The sequence below is a fragment of the Crocodylus siamensis genome, chromosome 9, assembly GCF_052110815.1.
Source record: "Crocodylus siamensis isolate JL-2025a chromosome 9, ASM5211081v1, whole genome shotgun sequence".
Taxonomy (NCBI): domain Eukaryota; kingdom Metazoa; phylum Chordata; order Crocodylia; family Crocodylidae; genus Crocodylus; species Crocodylus siamensis.
The window spans coordinates 17,270,395-17,291,078 of NC_143403.1; the positions used below are offsets into that span (position 1 = coordinate 17,270,395).

At 42.7% G+C, this 20,684-nt stretch overlaps 1 protein-coding gene across 1 annotated transcript in view; it reads right to left on the reverse strand.

Annotated features, from left to right (window-relative positions):
* LRP3 (LDL receptor related protein 3) overlaps positions 1-20,245 on the reverse strand; it is a 34,947-nt gene extending 14,702 nt beyond the window's left edge. Inside the window, exons 1-3 of the mRNA XM_090063376.1 lie at positions 19,909-20,245; positions 12,101-12,148; positions 5,724-5,862 (exon numbers count right to left, since the gene is read on the reverse strand). Of these exons, the coding sequence (XP_089919502.1) occupies positions 5,724-5,862; positions 12,101-12,148; positions 19,909-20,092 (371 nt within the window). The 5' untranslated portion in view covers positions 20,093-20,245. The remainder of the gene's footprint in view (positions 1-5,723; positions 5,863-12,100; positions 12,149-19,908) is intronic.
* Positions 20,246-20,684: the final 439 nt, after the last annotated feature.

Below are 20,684 nucleotides of genomic sequence, written 5' to 3' on the forward strand. Positions count from 1 at the left end.
ATTTTATCCAAGTACTGCATATAATTTATTAAACTTCCACTATTTCATTTTTTGCAGCACTGGTAATTTGATCTAGTGTTACTGCCACCATACTCTAAAAAAATCCTGCCACCCACAAAACATAAGATGAGGATATTTATTACTCAAGAAACTTTTTTTCAATTGAACTCTGAGACAGAAATGCAAATCCTTCTATCACCAGAATCAGTGTAGTAGATGAATGGTGTCAAACGGAAGAGTAGAGAAGGGTTTTATGCATACAACAGAACCTGCTGAAGTTATAGTTCCTGAGGGAGTTTATAGGCTTCTCTGGGGACCAAAATTCACTTATTATTTCTTCTGGTTAATTAAAAAAAATGAAAAGTGAACTGTCTTTGAAATACAGAGTATCTTGTTAAAATGCTCTGGGCCTCAAACTGCATACTGAAAACCCAAAGGAAAAAAGAGGGCTGGGCAGAGATGACAGACAGAACAGAACATTGCACAATCTAACTCAATACAGCAGAGTCTCTTTGGAGACGCACAAAAAAATTATCAAGAAATACCAACTTCAGTGGATAACCTCTCTACAATGCTGCTCATTCTGTAATAACTACAAGAATCAGTTATTTACAAAACAAAACAAAGCAAAAAAACTAACAACCCTCAACGTGCCCACTAGATTCTGGGAACTTCCATTTTTGAGGACAAAAATAATCCTAATGAAAGCTGAAGGAAATGCAGCAGCAACTCTTCTTTCATAACATTTTGTAGGAAACAGGTAAATTTTCTCACATTTCTTTTCATCGAGTGCTAAAAGCCTACTTCTCATAAACAACAGGGACCAGGAAGCTTACTGTAAATTATAAGATTATCTCTATTACATATACTGCTTATAAGACTTGCTCTGAAGAAGCAGCAGTGACCTACAATGACATTTTCTTATTAACTTTCTAATCTTCACACGTTGCTAGCAAGGACTGCATTAAACCAGCTTAACATCAATATTCATTTTCACTGCTGTAAAATGAATGGATGCACTCCCTATAAAACCAATGCTTTTCTGAGCACTACTACCATTTGGACTTAAATGAGAAACATGCAATAGAAATTTACTTATAAATAACATTCCTTATAAGCAGGGATCCTGGTTTTCTCTTATTTAAACAAAATTCCCAATTTTCAGTTAAATAAAACTAACCCCAGATCCACATTTTTCCATTATTAAAATGAAAAACCACTAGTATATTAGTGGTGTTCCACTAGTATATTAGTGGTGTTTCATTGAAATCACAGAAAAATGTGGGTTTGGGGTTGCTTTTTTTTTTTTTTTTTTTAACTGAAAACTGGGGATTTTTTTTTAATCAGAGAAAACCAGGATCCCTGCTTATAAATTGAGTCCTCCATATCTTAGGGAGTAATCCAGAAGTAATTTAGATGTGAACAATTATGTGATGAAAGCATTAGAAAAATACATACTTAAAACTGGAAAAGTAAAGCAAATCTAGGGATGAGCAGGAAAAAGAAAAAGGAATGGTAACGAAAAGGGCTAACAGATGTAACAAAGATGTATCACAAAGAGGAATAAAGTTAAATACTTAACTCCATCTACAAACTCATTTAAGAAAAAAAATAATGTAGAATAAATATTATGGGTGCCCCAGCAAAGCATTGGCTCAACATAAAATAGGCCAATTAAGCAAGACAAATCACTCCTGTTTGCCAGTCTCTCCCAGCAAGGGCAGATTGTGAACACAGTTGATGCTTTAATTCAGTGGTCTCCAAAGTGGGGTGCGCGCACCCCAGGGCTTGCATAAGACAATCCACTGGGGTTCAGGAAGAAAATATTAGAACTATTTATATTTATATAAATATACAGATATTGGGGGTGCATGCTCAAAATTTTTTTACTGATGGGGTGCACGATCAAAAAAGTTTGGAGACCAATGCCTTAACTGGCTCATTAAAAAAATTTCTGTTTAAACTACTGAGGAGCAAAGGCCTGGAAATGAGGAAATATCTGGTCTACTCCTACCCTGTAACCAATGGCTTCCTGTGTCACCTCCAGGAAGACACCCAGGCCTACTTTTTGAAGGCTGAGCACCTGTAACTCCAATAGCATTCATTCATTGTAGGACATTCAAAGTCAAGCTTTTCAACTCTTGTAGATTTCCTCTCTGCAGAGCGGGGATATTACTTAACTGTTCCACAAAGGTGACATGAAACAGTCTTGCTGGTCTTCACAGGACCATTCACATCTGTAAGGGCTGCGGGAACAGGACCCATTGCAACGGCTTTCAGCACCAAGATGGTGTGAATGAGAATTGCAAGGGGAAAGTTCCTTAACTGTTTGCAAGACCAATGATATGGATTACTGAAGAGACACTAGATAAAAATGTACCCATCCGATTAATAGGCAATGGTCAGGAAGAGCAGTTAATGAAGCAACAAACACCTCTCACCTGAATTCTGAATGTGAATAACATTTTACTCTTAGTCTTGTAACTCCAGTACAATCAGGCAGAAGGCAAGATAGATATGCACCTTACAGATTAACTGAATCAAATACACTTCTTTCTTATCACGTCATGGGTAATTACAGCAATTAAATAACAGCAACTGTTAAAACAAGAAGGGCTTGATCCTTATTTCAGACACACATGGATGCCTCCTCTCAAGAAAAACTTTTAAAACCTGTTTAAGAATCAGTTACTATATATAACAATTCCTAGAGCTAAATATACAAGATTTTTAAAAATGCTATTATGGAAAAGGCCACAGAAAATAAATTGTTTAAGCTTGACTTAGACAGTCACCATATTTATGATAAATTTGTCCTTACAGAATTTATACATCTTTAGTTTTAAGAAAGGAAGGTTTTGATTGCAGGGGGTTAGTCACAGACAAAAAAAATGCTGGAAAAATAATTGATTTACTTAACACAATGGCTCCTGGCTGTCTGAATTTGCAGTGACGCCACAATGGTAGAAAATCCCTATAGTCAGTAGGTGAACTTTTTTTTTCCTAGATCTTGATTGCATTCCCCTCTATGGGTCACTTGTTTAAAAGTGAGTATTTAAAAAATGTAACTGTTTAATGGCAAAACCCTACATAAAAAAGTTTATTTTCTGACTTTGTGGAACTTGTCCCTGGCCACTGTTTAAAAACTAAGGAAACTATGAAGGGAAATCTATGAAAAGGTAAGCAGCTGAGGAAAATCAATACAAACATATGGAAGATAGATATTACAACAAAGTGTCCAAAGCAGATGCCCTTGAGAGATCGTATCTTTTATCCACATGTAGAACAGAGCATTGTTCTATTGAAAGCTGCTGAATAGTAGGCTTATAAGAAACTGGCACAGACTGCAATATTTTTTTATACCATAACTACTTACAATTGTAATTTTATCCCTTTGTGAGTCTGGTGTATCCCAAATACACTACTTATGTAATGCAGCTGTCTTACTGACAGTGAGAACTGAAGATCAAAGGACACAGAGATAGCATAATACAGTGCACAGGATTTTTTCTTTCTAAAATTCAAGTCTCAGCTAGTCAAGTAACTGTGTCACTTCATTTACAGAGTTCAATAATCTACTTCCAATGGTTAACTTTGCTATTGCCATGCTAGATAGTCTCCTCATCTGCATAATATAGCAATTAACATAGCCTTATGCTGGTGTCATACATATCAATGTTAATAAAGTGCAAAGTCTGATTGGTGTGCATCACTAAGTTAGAAATGCAACTATATAAACAATCAGCTGCCATGACTCAGCTAGACACATCTACACACCTACTGCTGGCTGTAATGGACAGAATTTAGCTCAGGCTTTCTGCTCGTTACAGCTAAATATCTTTATAGATAAAATTTTGAGGTTAAAAGTTACATATCTGTGCATGTCACAGGCCTCTGAGAACTATTATAATATTTTGCCATTCTTCCCCATTTCTTCAGATTTTTTGTTACTGGTCACATCTGTGTTTGTACACGAGGACAAGGCATACTGGGAGCTTTGAAGTGATTTCAGAATGCAAACAACATTATTACTGTTATTATTAATAATACTGATGCTAGTACTACAAATAGTAGCAGTAGCAAAAAAATAAACATAAGCTGCCCAAGGGGACTGCACCAGCAAAAGCCAGGTCCTGTATTTCATTTATGCTTTTCCCCATACTTTCCAGCAGTCTCCATTTAGAAGTACACTCCCTATGTCAATGGATTTTAATGAAGTTTAAAAGTGTCCACCTATTTATGGAGCTCAAATATTGGCAAGTATCTGCTTTCCTTGCTTTTGACAATTAGTTCCTATTTTGAACAATGGAAGAAGGAGCCTTCCTACTATTCCATCTGTGGCAGATTTGTTTTTAATTGCACAGCATCTGCAGTTGAAGAGGTTTGCAGTCCTTTTAAGCAGCTGAGCTAAGACTGAGCAGATGGTGTCAAACACAACAGTATTAAAAACAAAAACGGCTTCTTGGGTTTTTTTTAAATAAACAATTCTTGGTCTGAAGAGGATACTGTGATTAGCACAGAAAATTAAGCACTCTCACAGTATGTCAATACTGTAATCCAAAGTATCCTTTTCATACAATATTATATTTCATTTATACTCTTCTATTCTGAACTGTGCTTTTCCAGAAAGAGCTGAAACTGTGCCATAAACATTAACTTTTTATTTAACAATAACTGGTTATTTTCCAATACTATATAAAACAGGATATATTGTTTTTGCTAAATATTTAATAGGTAGTATTTTTACACAATAATATATTCAACTAATATGCTACAGAAAACTGACAGGTTGTTTTGTTGGAAAAATCTTAAGCTCCCTATAAGCCAATTTTAAAATGGGCCTCTAGGATGTACCTACAAAATTTTTAAAAATGACTATATCTGTGTCACTTCTTGCATTAATTAGCCAGCTTTTGTACACACAGAGGAGACTGGATATAAACAAAACACAAGGAAATTATTTAGGGTACCTTAAGGGAACTGTTTGAAATTTGGCGTTCTGTATTTAGGTCTTATTTATCACTTGGTAAAATAGCCAGTGTCCCAAAAGAAATAACCAAAAGAATAATTTGTATTGCTAACAATGTAAACTGTAGTCTGTCCATCCCCAACAGGTTATTAACAGGCCCTATGAATAAAATAGGATACAAAAGACATCCTGTTTACTTTGCCTAAAATGGATTATACCAGTATACTGCAAAAACAGCCATGTCTACCATTACAAGCAGATTAGCCTGCAAGGAACGGTCAACATTTTGCTGTCTTCAAACTCGGGTCCATAGCTTTGCTCAGCCCTAAACCCAAGCCCTAGCCTAATCCAAATTTCATCTCTTCTGCCTGTTTCTACATAAATTTAGTGAAAATAGAAAGATGATTACTTAACCAATGTGATCAGACCAGTATTTCAATGTTTCAGTTCTCAATCTATCAAGTGCGGATAATACATCCATGGAATACCATAATAATAAATATCTGAAAAAATTATGGGGTGCTCAGATCAGAGTAATGTGGGACAGACATATCTGAGCGAGAATGGAGGACATCTTTGAAACTGAGGTACCAATGACCTGTCATTATGCTTCGCCAAGCATCAGACAACTTTCTTAGTAACAGCAGTTCTATATTTTAACAGCTGTTTCAGACACAACTTGATGCTGGCATAGCTCATAAGCCTTACATTTCATGTCAACAGAGCTATCTGAGCAGAACATCGCAAATCATACCTAATTGTTATTATGTCTCCACGATCTCCTTGGATATACCAGCTGCAGTTTACGGCTGGAGGATAGTTTAGTGGCCAGGAAGGACTATAGATGACTCCACGTCTCTCTGTGTGCTGTTCCAATTTTCCACTGCAAGCAGCTGTTAACAAGAAAAAGAAAACATGTCAAATGTTTAGGTTAACTATCACTGTACATTAACTACAATAGCTTTTAGCAGTTTCAAATGTTTGCAGATAAGTTAGAATCAACAGCTTCATTCCTTTATTACTCCTGTTTCCCTTGACCTTTACTGAGACACTTAGATTTCTGCTTTACCACAAAAAAAAATCAATAATCTTTCACAAGTCAATTGAATTGCATTGAATTTGCCAATATATGATGCAAAAATGTTCTTACTGACTTACCAACTTCCCAAAGATTGGCATGCCACAGAGCAATTGGAGACTATACTCAACATAAAATATCTAAAAATCTTATTTTTAATGGCAGAAAACTTAATTTTCCAAAGCAAAGCGCAAGCATCAAGAGTTCTTTATTTCAGATCAAGGGAAATAGTGAAAGATACAAAAGCAGATCCTGATTTTGAGTGAAGTTTGATAGTGTTCAAACCTGAGACACTGGCTCAAATGTATGTGTTTTCTATTGTTAAAATGAGTGGTTTTTTAACAAACAAACATTTTATGGTCTGCAGAGCACAGAAAAATATCTGACATTTTGACAGAAGCCAAATTTCTCATAATTTAAGGAATGATAGGAGAAAAACAGATTCCCCAAAACGTGTATTTCTTCATGCACCCATAGATTCAATATATATATGCTGTAAATCGTGGACTAACAGATCTTTGTAGAAAATCCAGCACCACAAAGTTGTTATTATTAAATTCATACTATACAGGTTAGTTCAGAGGAAGCACTCTTTACTGTATTTTAAATGCGGGCCAAGGGTTACAAGAAGATTTACAAGGTTAGCTTACCTCAAGTATAAAGCATAAACACATTACTGTCACCCTGTAAAAAAGCTTTCAGTTGTATTATATGTGAAAAACTTCTGGTGATTCAATGGCAACAATAATTTACAGAATACAAAAAGATATACAGACAGCTCTAGTGTCATTATTTTAATTAGTTTTACAAGATAAATACAAAAATTGATGTTGTAACAAGAAAATCTCTGCCACTTATATTTCTAAAATTAAAGATGCCCCAAATCCTTTTCTGATTGATCACTGCCAGAATACTGAAACAATAGGAGCAACTTTAATAAAAATAAGATCCACAACATTTTCCCACCATAACTCCCCAGTTCTCTCATTATATACAATGCTCCAGACTGTACTTGGACTTTTATACATATTCCTCTTTATATGTGCTCCTTGCTGCATTATTATATCACAGCAGCATAAAAGGACCCAGAGCTAAAATGGCTTTATAGGACTTCACATAATAAAGAATATCTCTATACTGCTGCAAACTAAAACTTCACAATATTAGGACCCTCAGGACACTGAAGAAAGAAACAGCGCAGACAGAAAACACCTCCGCATGCCACTTTATGCCAAGCCTTTTACCAACAGCAAAACAAACTTTCCTATTGTCCGTGTACTAATTATTTTCATTCATGCCTGCTGTTGATTTTCCATATGCTAGTGCTGCAGAAAACTTCAACATACAGATCTCAATTATCCAAAACTTATTCAGGCCTCATTTTGAAAAAAAATATGTGGACATGCCAGTGACCCTTTGCCTAGCTGACATCACAATACTTACCCAGACATCAATGCTTATAAATACTGAGTTTCTGTAATTTTATGATGGAACATTATCCAAAGTAGTTATATTACAGCAATCCTGAGCAACAGCTACTTTTCAGTCTTTTCCTCTTCAGAGTGCTAATGAAGTATATTTGATGTGAAATGAAATGTAGTAGTAGTTTACATTTTTTAATGTAAACTACTACTTCTTGTTAATTCTGCACCTCAGCATCACTCGAAAAGAGAGCCTACAACTAATTATGTTAACTAGACATTTGATCTGCATCTCAAGTATGTGATCAGAAATAGATGAAGAGAGAAAAGAGAAAGCTTCACCCTTTTAGACAATTTATACAATACAATGACTGGTGCAAATTACCTCATATTCAGGGATCCAGGTTTTCCATTTGTTGAGGGAAAATGTGGGAAACCACAGGTTTCCCCTTACAAGCTGGCAGAGCTCCAGCCTGCAAGGGCTGCTTGGGGCTGGGAGGAGCGGGAGGAGGCTGATTAGATGCAGGGGATGCCACTTGCATGTATGCACACATAGGGAAGGGGTCAGATACCATAGGTGACGCATTAGGAGGACGGGGGGGGCACATGCCCCCCAGATTCATGTGCCCGCAGCAGGGCATGGGGCTGTACCCTGACCAGACCAGCACTGGACTGCTTCTGAGGCCCAGCGGGCAGGACCTGGTGCAGGAGGGCGGAGTGGGGCAGCAAGACTTGCTGCTGCTGCTGCCATCACCACTGCCGCAGGTACCCCCATGCCAGCTACACCACCATGGAGTAACACTGTGCTGCCAGCAGTGCAAGGAGTAATGGACCAGGGAAGGATGGGGATGAGTTGCCCTCACCTCCTCCTGCCACCAGCTGCACACACCAAGGTGCAGCTCTACCCTGCCACCATGGCCCAGCTGCTCTGCCACCACTCCCCTCCAAGTTAAAGCCACAGCCCTGTATACCAGCAGCTGGCAGCATGATGAGCTGAGGGTAGCTCAGCTCCCCGCTAGTCTGTTACTCCTCACGCTGCTGGAGGCACAGCGTTACTCTGTGGTGGTGCGCCTCGCACGTGTGTCCTGGTGGCAGCAGCAGCAGCGAGTCTTGCCGCCGCGCTCTGCCCTCCTGCACGTGGTTCCACCGACTGGGCTGCGGAGGCGGCCTGGTGCCAGTGCAGCCAGGCTGCAGCCCCGTGTCCAGCTGTGGGTGCACTAATCTGGGAGGGCACAGGCCCTCCTAAGGCTCTCCCAATGCGTCACCTATGGCTGGGCATCCCCCTGCCCTACACAGCCCCCACCCCACACACTGGGGGGGCTGGGGCCTAGAGATGGGGGCCAGCAGGTTGGGAGTGAGGGGCACTTGCAGGACTGATGGAGGTTGGGAGATGAGGGTCGGGAGTGAAGGGCACTGGAGGGGATGGGGGGCTGCAGGTTGGGAGTAAGGGGCACCAGCATAGTGGGGCTGCCCAGCACCACAAAGCAGCAGTGGGGACAGCTGCAGCTGGGCTTGTGTCCTACTGAGCAAAGGGGCATGATACAAGCCCCCCCCAAAAAAATCAAAAGCCAAAATATATAGGTATTTAAAATGTATTTTATTATAATGACTGAGGCACTGGTAGGCTTCCAAACTGCTCTTAAATTGTAAATATATCAATAAAGCATTGTGTTCAACTGATACCGAGAGAGAGTTCATTTTAATTGCAGGAAAATGCGGCTTTTGAAGTTTTTAACCACACAATTTTGGAATTTTTTTCAGAGAATTTGAGATTTTAAAACAGAGAAAACCAGGATCCCTGCTTATAACCATGGTATTTATAAGTCAACAGAAGACTCCGCCTCTCTCTTCCTTATGCACAATACACTAACTCATCCATGATAGTAGGGACGGATTTATACGTGGGGAGCTGTTCAAGGTCTGTTTTCTAAGCAGCTATTCTTCAGCTTTCTATTTTGGATAAACAAACTGTTTAAAAATCTATTTTTATATTAACAAGCCTAAATGTTGGAAACAAACCAGAAAATAGGTCAGTCATAGGTACATCAAATGTTTTTAAGTTTGAGGTCGCATCGAACCTAAATTCACACATCTTGTAGAGGCTAGGGACTTTCACTGTGACATGCAACTTCAGGGAGGGACACTGGGGAGCTAAGGACAACCTGGCACTTGAACAAGCTGATTATTCACCTTCATACTATGGTGTGGAACAAAAGATGACACAATTAGTGTAGCCTCAGTTCCCCAGTGATAACAGGTATCATCTCAGGTCTGCAAGAATAGTCTCCAATTCAGGAAGAGGCAGACTGGAACCATGGCAGCCTTTGATGACTGTTTATACAGCCTGTTGGGAAGAGCACTTAGTCAGTAGAAGGATTTCCATTGACTTTAACTGGCTTTGGATCAGGCTGACAGATAAGCAATTACAGCATATAAAACAGCGAAGTTGTATTCAGAAAGAGTTTGGTACATTATAAGAAAGTCTGGGTAAAGAACTGTAGTTTTAAAGCTTGCTTCAGCACAACACCACGACTCTACAGAAAAACAAGCAAGAAAGCATTTTCAAACGGCCATAATAATATCCAAGTGAAAAAAGAAGCTTCTCTAGAGAAAGACATAACCCTGGACAGCTCTCCAGGTGTTATCAGTAGTACTGCATCAGAAAGACAGTGACTTTCAAACAACTGTTCAACAGTTGTTTTTCCTCATTTCATCTAAGCAAATTCAGAGCAAGAGTGAAAACAGCTCATAAAAAACTGAAAACAACCTGCATTTCCTTCATGTAGGATTACCCAAGTTATGCAGTACATCCTATGGCATGGTAAATCGACGATGATTGCAATAAACCTAGATTTACCATTCTATGGGATGAAGAACAGGAATCCCCACAGGCCTCTAGGCCTCCAGACTGGAGGTTTCTGACAGCAGGCAAGCACTCAGGAGAGTGTACTGTAAGATGCTGAAGCATACAGATTTTCAGAAAGTGTTTCAAAAGAAAGCACTTCAAAGATGCTTCCCATTTTTGGGTCATATTTGGAAGCGGATATCAGCTGCATTCCTCTGACCCACAATGGAGTTTCTGCCTTTGGAAATCAACATTAACATGAATCCCCACAAACAGTGAACCTATAAATCCTTCAGGGGCCTGTTTATGCCATTCTTTTGACATGGTCATCCGCTCTAGAGATGTACTAGTCTCCTCTGCCCTCCCTGCAAAACTCAGGAAAAACCAGGGGTGCTGGTGACTTACACCACTGCAATAATCCTCTATATTTACTTTCCACCATCCAAACTGCATTTCCAGAAGACAGAATAACCCAAGATTACAAGCCCAGAATGTTTCATAGCTGAAGTATCTCAAAATTTTCCAGGGAAAACCTGCAACTGAAAAAAAAAGCAAAATAAAAAATTCCTATCTATGTCTTCCTGTTCCTAACCAAAATCAACATTCTTAAACAAAGTCAATCTTAGTGTTAAAGATTCCTTTAACTAAACTGTTGACAAATTGCAATTCTGAACTGAGTAATTTGTCATCTTACTTACAATAGACCATGCAATGACAAATTCTAGCACAAGCCAACAAATCATCCCAACAAAATATTGACTGAAGGTCAGACTTGCTCCAAAACATAAAACAGACCTTACGATGAGAGGCTGAGAGCCATGGGGCTCTTTAGCCTGGAAAAGCGCAGGCTCAGGGGTGATCTGGTGGCCACCTGTAAGTTTATCAGGGGTGACCACCAGGATCTGGGGGAACATTTGTTCACCAGAGCGCCCCAAGGGATGATGAAGTCGAACAGTTATAAACTACTGCAAGACCATTTCAGGCTGGACGTAAGGAAGAATTTCTTTACTGGAACAGCCTGCCATTGGAGGTGGTTCAAGCACCTACATTGAACACCTTCAAGAGCAAATTGGATGCTTATCTTGCTGGGATCCTAGGACCCCTGCTGACTTCCTGCTTTTAGGGTGGGGGGCTGGACTTAATGATCTTCTGAGGTCCCTTCCAGTCCTAATGTCTATAAAATCTATGAAATGTATGAAAATGGTGCTCTAGTACTAGACATTTCACATATACTTCCCCTGGCACAGGCCCTATCCTGACCAGTTATAAATCCTACCTCAATCCCCACTTGATTTGAAGGCACCAAGCACTAAAGAAATTACACACACAAACATGTTGTCTTGTCATTTCTTTAGCTTCCTTCTTTCTCAGTTCCTCCTATTGTTTGTCACCCTTGATTGCAGTGTTTTAATTCAAATTTAACTGGGAGCTCTTTGGTCCAGACCTATTTCCCCCTACTACAATGGGCCTTTATCCTTATTAGGACCTCAGGGTGTTGCAAGAATAAAAGTAAGTAATAATATTACTATTGTCTGGGCAGTTATAAATATCAGTTCTAACCGAGTTACTCACCATTGTATCTGGGATAGTGACAATGGTTCTGCTGGAATAACATAATCATATAAATATTTCAACATCTCAAACTGGGAAACTTCCTATAATCCATTAGTAAATTTTGAGGCCATCCAGTTTCAGCAAAAATGTGATCTGTATGGGGGTACCATACAACAACACGAAAAGAGCAAGACATTCCAGTGCTTAGTAGAAATAAGAGAAACATGTCTTACCTAACGAGGTAACAGCACTTTCTATTTTCCCAGTTAGGAAGAGATTCACTGTGTAAAGATACAAAAATAGTATTAATTATAGATTCCACTAGTTTTAGGACAGTTCTTAATTTACTGTTTCTAAACATTTCCAGTGATACTAGTAAGAAATACAGCATTCTTTACACAAAACCTTATCTACATCTATGATAAAACCTCACATAATCTGCTATTATCCTCCAAGAGTTATAAAACACAGAATGCTAATTCAGTATCTGTCAAGTATGCCAGAAAGAAAATGAACTGCCAATTTAATTTAAAGAGTTTTCTACAGGCTGTTTATTAGGAAGGAGGAAGAGCAATTGCATTCAATCATGCATGGTTGGTCGTTATATCTCAGGGGCGGGCAAAATATGGCCCACAGGCCAAATCTGGCCCACCAGGCCATTCTATGCAGCCTGCAGGGCCCCTCTAAAATTTAGAAAATTATTACCTGCCAGTGGCTGCCTATCTAAAAGCTGATGATGCGCCAGTGGTAGGAGAAACCGGCAGTGGCGGGACCTAGCAACGGCGGCAGCAAGGCGCGCCCAGCCCTGCCCCATCCACCCTAGCCCCAACCAGAAGCTCCTGCCTAGCTATGGGGCTATTCCCCTGCCCCGCTCCATCTGAGAGTGGAAACTCGGATAAAAACAGGCGGAAGCAGGAGGAGACAATGGATTCCCGGCACAGCTGGAGCCAGCCCAGCCCGACCTAGTTCCCGCGGTTCCCAGCTGGCTCCTGCTGCGCCAGCCGAGCCAGGCTGGCTCCAGCACCACGCAGTTCCCGGCTGCATGGCTGGGACTGTACGGCACAGCAAAAGCCAGCTGGGATCCACTTTCTGCAGACCTAGCCATGCAGCTGGGAGCCGTGGGCTGCCAGAGCAGCAGGTGGGCAGGAAGGGAAGGGGCAGGGGAAGGGCAGCAGTACCAGCTGTGGGGAGTGGGGGAAAGTGGCAGGGAGTGGGCAAGTGGGAGTGTGGGGCCTGTGCCAGTGCCCCGAGGCCATGGCCAGCAGAGGCCTGGGTAGGGGCAACAGGAGCACGGAGCCCAGGCTGGCAGGGACTCTATGGAGCCAGGCTGGCTCTGCCCCTCTCGCTGCCGGCACTACCAGCCAAATGCTGTTCCCCACTGGGGATCTCTGCCTGCCACAAACCATAAGCACCCTGAGGCTTAACCGCCTGCTTTTGCCACTGGTGGTTGGCGTTGTGCACAATGAAGGAGGGGGGCATATGTGGGGGTACAAGGGGGGGCTCCATGCTCCTGCTGCCCCAACCTGGGCCCCCACCAGCCCTGGCCCCGGGACACCAGCAGGGGCCCCACACTCCCATCCACCTACTTGCTGCCACTTCCCTCCCCTCCCTGCTGCTGTTGGCCTTCCTCTGCTGCTTCCCTCTCTTCCTGCCCACTGCCACTGCTCACCCTGTCCACCTGCCATACTCCACACTCACAGCCCTCCACAAGCTTCATACCCACCCACACCACAAAGCCCATATCCACACACCCACACCCGCCACAAACATCCACACACACTCCCCCAAACCCACACACCACCACAGCCTCCCATAAACTCTGTACCTGCCCACCCATAACCCCCACACCTCTCCACACCCCCACAATATACAAAAGTAAAACTTCATTTTAAGCTAGTGTACAATCACCTCTACATACACCATGCAAACACACATAAATCTGACAAAAATACTTTTATAAATCAAATTAATGTAGGTTGTAGTAAACGTTTGATTTTTAGAATATAATTGGGTTTTCTTCTGGTTCTAAGATGCCAAACCCCCTTGCCAAAAGGAGTACTTCCAGGGGTAAGGGAAGGGACTTCCAGTGGCAAAAGTCAAGGGTTATGGGGGGCTGGATGTCTGGTTCCAAGATGACAACCGGGGAGGGGCACCTGTTAAGGAGTGGAGCTACTCTTGCAGCCCTCGACAGCTTGCCAAATCCTGTTAAGCCAAAATAACTGTCTCCCCCTGTTATATCTCCTTGAATGTTGGAGACTAATAATTAAGTTTATTATTTTTTAGTTTGTCCTTAATATATAAAGCAATGTTTGTTTCTCATCAAATGTACCCTGGCAAAATAAACAGCAGAAGCTAATCTACTTCATTAACTTATCCAAAGTAATTGCACACAGCTCTTTTTGTATTTCTACTTAAAAAAAAATAGACTGCTGCTAAACATGAGGGATTTTAAGATACCTACCGCACCTGGCTGCAAACTGCTCTCCAAACAACCTTTATTTGAAAAGGTCTCATCTCACAAGGAAATGTTTCAGAATATGGTATTAGAAAAAGGGATCCTTAGACCAGTCCTTGACAGGTCTGCCTCTTACGACAGTTCAGTAAAGCAAGGGATACAACAGCAAATTGTCATGAAAATAAATGAGGTACTTTGCTCAGGAATACATGGGTTCACTGGGCTGAGTGCCCTTTTGGACAGTCTCCTATAAACCATGTACACCATCTAAATGATAGTGTGACAAGAAGAATACAGTATACTACAACAGTTGAAATAAATTAAACATGGTCAAAAAATTCAAACTTTCAGGACCTTCATTACACACATACTTCAGTTTATTTTCCAAGTATTTAAATCATAGTTTTTCTGGAATAACTGGACTTGCATACAATAGTCAACTAAAAACAACCCAAAAAATAGTACTAAGAGAAAAATGTGGCCCCTTCTCCCCAGACATTTGGGCTGCTGTACTTAAGTAATATATCCCTTTATACAGCAGTAGGCCCTAGAAACCTCAATCAGAGATCAGGGCCCCATTGTGCTTGATGCAGTTCAAACATATAAGCAAAAGATGTTCCTTGCCCAAAGAGCTAACAACATAATTAACACTAACACAAAAGAAAGATGAGTGCCTAACATGGCAGATTAGCTAGAACAGTGGTTCTCAACTGTTTCAGACCCAAGAGACCCCTGGAAAATGCCAGCTCTTAGCTTTCACTCATTTTTTTGACTACCAAAAAAACAGAGAGCAATTGTTCTGTTACAAAGAACTCAGAGAAACCACAACCAGTCAAGATTTTTGACACTATGAATTCCTACTTGAAACCTCTGGATTTACCTTGTTAGATGTTTGGACAGCTAACAGTGCTACTATTGTGCAGCACCCTACAACATCCTTAAAAGGCTCTCATGACACCCTGGTTAAGTATCACTGAGCTATTGCCTCAGGTTGCCACTTTGATTCCAGTTCTGGTCACCAGTCACTAAAAATTATAACCATGTGAAAGCAGCGCAGTGGCCTACGTCAAATAGCTGGGATAAGTCACCTCACAGTGACAACACCGTGACTGGCATGAATTGGACTTCTGGCTGCAGGAAATGATGCTCCAAGACCCTACGCAAACTCTCAGTAATTTCAACAGGAGCACAGATTGCTCAATACCTCAAGAGACTGGGCTGTAAAAACTGAGGCTAACAGGTGGCCCCAACATTAATATTCACAGAAAACTGGAACTGCTGTATTGGTGATATGCTGATGGATATAGCCAGGAGGAAGCTGGGGGCAAAGGGAGGGAATTTCTGCAATCTCTCTCTATAGAGCTACAAGAACACATTTTTTTGAAAACCATGTTGAGAAAAAAGACCCTGAATCACAGCATACGTGTACTGGGTGTGGGTAGAAATAGGCCTACAGATCTGTACTAATAAGCACTATTAATGATATCTTCAAAGTACTTTAATAGATTTCATTACGTAACTAATATATAGTAATATATGTAAAGCTGTGTAATTATTTCATTAGTTTCACAGCACTAACTTTCTGCAACATGCATACGTGTGTGTATCTATCTCAGGATACCACCGTACCGCATTTGGCTCCCTGATGGGCTGCTGCATTGTGGCACTCAACCTGACTGCCCACCTCCCATGTATTCAATCATATCCCTGTCTAATAAGAGCTGATCAGTTCTTTCCCCCACATCACACAGCTCTGCTCCAATTTCCTAGTCCCCCACAGGTCAAAGCAGCTCCCTGCTCTTCCCGAAGCATGCTCTCTTACTTTCACAAGGAGCAATTGTACAAAGCACAGAGACTCTAATAGGCAGGGTTGAGAAAGGAAGAGACTGAATGTCAGGTTGAAGATACCTTGTCACTATGTGGGCAGTGATTGACTCGATGCCAGTTCCAGCAGAAAGCTGACAGAATTAGAGACTGAGCTCGGTTAACCAGTCCTTTGTGACAGAATGGTAAATTAGCATAGAGAAATCCTGAATCACCCTCATAATGGTTATACAGAAACACAGCAAGTGAAACTCTAGGACAGCTCTTTTCTGAATGATTAAATCAAACATGGCTTTTTTATAAAAATAAAATGATTTTGTTTGCCTATCAATATATATAAATAGTATATTATTTATTTATATTCACCATCCTAACCAAAAGGAGCATTAAACTATCACCTTTAAGGTGCATTATATTATATACGACTGGTTCAGGGCATCTCTGCACCCCCCTAAAGCCTGTTCCACATGCTTCCTCCATGGTCCCTACTTAACGTGCCAGATGATCCATAGAAGTGAGGGCCCTGAGCATGGGCACATCTTCTGTGGGAACCAGGTGTTGCTGGGGGTTGTAGCCGGTAACACAGTACAATGATGGAGAGCAGTCAGCTGACTCGGGGGCATGTGACAACCTGTATATATAGTAAAAAAAAAAAAAAAAAAACTCCTGACCCCCTCTTGGAAAGGTGAGTGCTGGTTTTTGGAGGAAGTTCCTGCACAGGTTGTCTTTTCCCCTTGGGGAAAAAAAAGCAACCTAAGGGGAAGGGTATTCTTTCTTCCCACCTAGAAATGCTCCTTGGTGGCTGACCTCAGGTATTTGAGTTGCTTTGTTTTCATTCAAATCTTTTGTTATAATTAAGTCAGCAGCTGAAGAAAGGACCTTGGACTGAACTGTAGCTGGGGCTTTTCTTTTACCCTTCCCAGATAATGAATCAGTCTATGGTTTCCAGGATCCTCCTCTTTCTCCGATTCCTCTGGGTCCCATTCCAGAGACCACAGTGAATCCAGCTGCCCTTCTGCTAGGCCCTAGCTCAGGAAATCTTCTCATGTTGTGTGGCAGACAGTTCTGAAAACTATTAGAAGGAAAACAGCCAATTCTGCTAGTCATTCTGTCTTCCCTCAAGACAGACTCTTTAAAGGTCTGTGAATGCATTAGAAAACTGGCTAGATCTTAGATGTTCCTTTCCTTAAAAATGAGGTGGAAACCTGGGGAAGAGACTAGAAGGAAAAGTCAAGTCTGTTGAAATGTTCCTAGTCTACAGTAAATAGCTTAGACTATATGCAATGCATTTGTTGTAAAAAATCAACTTGAGTGCTTTAGCACCTGGTGCTGAAAATCCTCAACTTCCATTCAAGTCAGAGGGCTAAGCCTAAGCATCTATCAGGATGACCTTCCTTTTTGGTTAGGAAAGTGGCTGTGTAAACTCCTTGTGTTTTGAAATAATCATCTTTGTAACTTTTTGTATCATGTATTCAAACTCTTTACCACAATCAGAATTAGGGATACAAGCCTCTGTTTTTTGTCGTCTTCCACATTAAAGAGGAGAGAACCAATATAAAAACTACAACATGTGAACAGGTCTTTCTCCTTATCATCATTGCCAGGATTTCTCTTGCAAGAGCAACCGAGTGGCGTCGAGAGAGAAGAGGACTACGTACGAATGCAAGTCTTTGGAATTGTGGCCGACAGCCCATCGCACGCAGTAAACACCAGTCTGCTACGTGGCAACGAGTCCACAGAGAATCCAAATGTCCCATAAAGCTTTGTGACTTTGCAGCAAGGGAATAGGGAGAAAAGAATAGCATGAAGTAAAAAAAGAGTATAAGAGAATATACAGAGAAGCACGAAAACATCAGAGTGGAAAACAGAGAAAAAGAGAGAAATGGGTAAATGAAAATGAAAATGAAGAAGTGAAACAAAGGTGAGTAACAGGAGGAGTAGCTACATTCTTAAGAATTCACTGTATTCAAAACATTCAAAAACTTCCCTCACCTGTGCTTCAACTTCGGCTGCAACCAGCTGCGCTAAGAGCAGGAATATCAATCCAGCAGCTTAATACTCTGCCCCCTCACGGACCCGCAGCAAAATACAAAAGGGATTCTCAAACTATCTGAAGACTATCTGTAAGCCTTAAAGAATAACATTAGAGCAACTTGCATCCAATGGACTCTATTTCCATCAAAGGCAATATCAAATGTATTATAGCAAATACCTGGCTCCTGCACACACAAAAAAGCAAAGACATTCAGAGTTGTGACTGAACTTTTGCACTTCTCTACATGGCCCAGAAGCCACACACACAATTCTGTACGGCTCTGACATCCTCCCAGATCTGACATCCTCCCAGAAAAGAAAGATGTAGCAAGAAATGATCATCAAACTCTGTGCTCTGTTCTGCTTTGGTAAACTTAAGTTGCTTACAGATATTAAAGATAGTTTCAACAGCTTGACTTCCTACTTTTTTTCTACATTGTTAATAATTCTAAACCTATGTTAAGATTTCACAAAAAAGACTGAAGAAGCTGTTATATAGTTTGATTATTTTTCATGTGAACAATATAGGGATTTTTACAACCCTTACATATGAAAGGGGTCCTGAAAGCTGACGTTAGTTTAGAATGTAGAATAAGTGTTTTTTTCTTTTAAATGTGATAAGCTCTAATAGTTCATATATTTGCTAATATATCCAAGTACTGTTATACTTCAGTACACAGAATTATTATAGTCTACTGTAGCTTGGATTATAGTAGTAGCTTGTAGTATACCGTAACTTGGATTTGCATATTAGTTAGCAAAACAGTATTTTAACAGAACCAGATCAGTCTATCGATTGGCCTGCTTACTGATCTATAGACCAAAGAGCTATGGAAAGTTTCCCCTGGTGAACACAGTAGCCATTGTTTAACCTTAACATGTCCCCCTTAAATTTCTGGTGGACTTCCGTTAAATATCACCATCTAATTTATAAACTGCAAAAACAGTCACCTTCACAGAAACATTTTCAAGTTACTGAGGGACGGAAAAAAGCATCCGAGACCTGCAACATTTATTTTGCATCTGCATTCCCTGAACTTAACACCTCCTGTGAAGCAGCGATGAGAACTGCTCCAGGCAGATGGAAAGAAGAGGAGCAGATGACGGCAGGAAAATAAGTAAAAATGGGTTTTCCATCCTGCCACTATCAACCTGTCAACCAGCCGAGAGCACTAGCAGGAGGCGTTCAGGTAAGGACCTTTGACAGCACTGTAGCTGTCAGGGAAAGCGCCGCCTCAGGAGCCTTAGACCAGGATACAGACTCCAAAAAAGGGGACAACAATGGGTCCATATCTCAAAGCCTTAAGCAAGGTTATAGTCCTGGCTAAACCCGCCGCAAACGCTACGCCGCAACCCACGTATCCTCTTTACAAGACTCAAGTCTGTCCCCGTTTCAACGCGGCGTAACTGCTTCTGGGGTCGAAGCACCTGAAAAAGGAGGTGAAAGCAGACACCGCGAACGGGACCGCATCTAGGGCACTGCGTAACATCCAGGTCCAGCCCCGCGCCGTGGGGCACGCCACGATTCCTGGAGGAAGCGCGCCATGCCAGGGAGACTTGACAGCCAAGCTACTGCGCCCAGGCAGGGGCAGGCGCCCCACACCGTGAAGGCCCGGCCCGTGTCCTGGGGGTCACAGATCGATCCGGCGCCGGGGGACGAAGGCAGTAGCCCTCCCTCGTCCGCGCGTGCGTGGGACCCCGCGCCCACTCGCCCACCCAGTCACTCACCCAGGCAGATGGCGGTGAGCGGCACCAGCGCGCCCTGCCGGAGCTCCGCGCCCGCCGCCTTCTCCATGGCGGGGCCGCGCCGCTGGGCCGGGGGCTCCGCGCCCCGCTCCCCGCTACGCCGGCAGCGCGGCGCCGCCCCGGGGAGCCCCTGCAGCCCGGGCCGGGGGCGGCGGCGCCGGAGCATCCCGCCCGCGCCGCAGCCCCATGGCCCGCCCGGCCCGGCCCGCGCCGCGCCGCTGCGGGGCAGGTGGGACCGAGCAGCGCCGCCGCCGCCGCCGCCGCCGCCGCCCACGTGACGCGCTCGCAGAGCCGCTGCGGCGGCCGGGCCGGGCCGGGCCGGCGGGGGTGGGCCGGCAGCGGCTGCAGGGGCGGAGGAGGCCGGAGGAGGGAGGCGGTCGCACCTGGGCCCCTGCCCGCGAGCTCTCGGCCTGCCCCTCCCCGGGGACACGGGCTCTGCCCCGAGGGCACCGCAGCCCAGCCGCAGGGATGCGGGCAGCTGGCAGAGCAGCACCAAGGGGGCTCCCACCCGCCATAGGGGCAGTCCAGGGCGTCTGCTCCTCTGCTGATACGCCTTTATTATGTCCTCTATTGAAGAGAAAAGTAGAGGATGTCAAGGTGTCCAGTTTCACATCCCTCCGTGAATACCACAGGCCCCTGGAGGCTGGGGGGGCCCGGCGAGCTCCCCCAGGCGGCCGAGGCAAGTGGGGAGCTGGGCAGGGGGTGGCAAGCGCCCGCCGATGCCGCCGGCGCTGTCAGCAGCGGGGGGGATGGCGAGC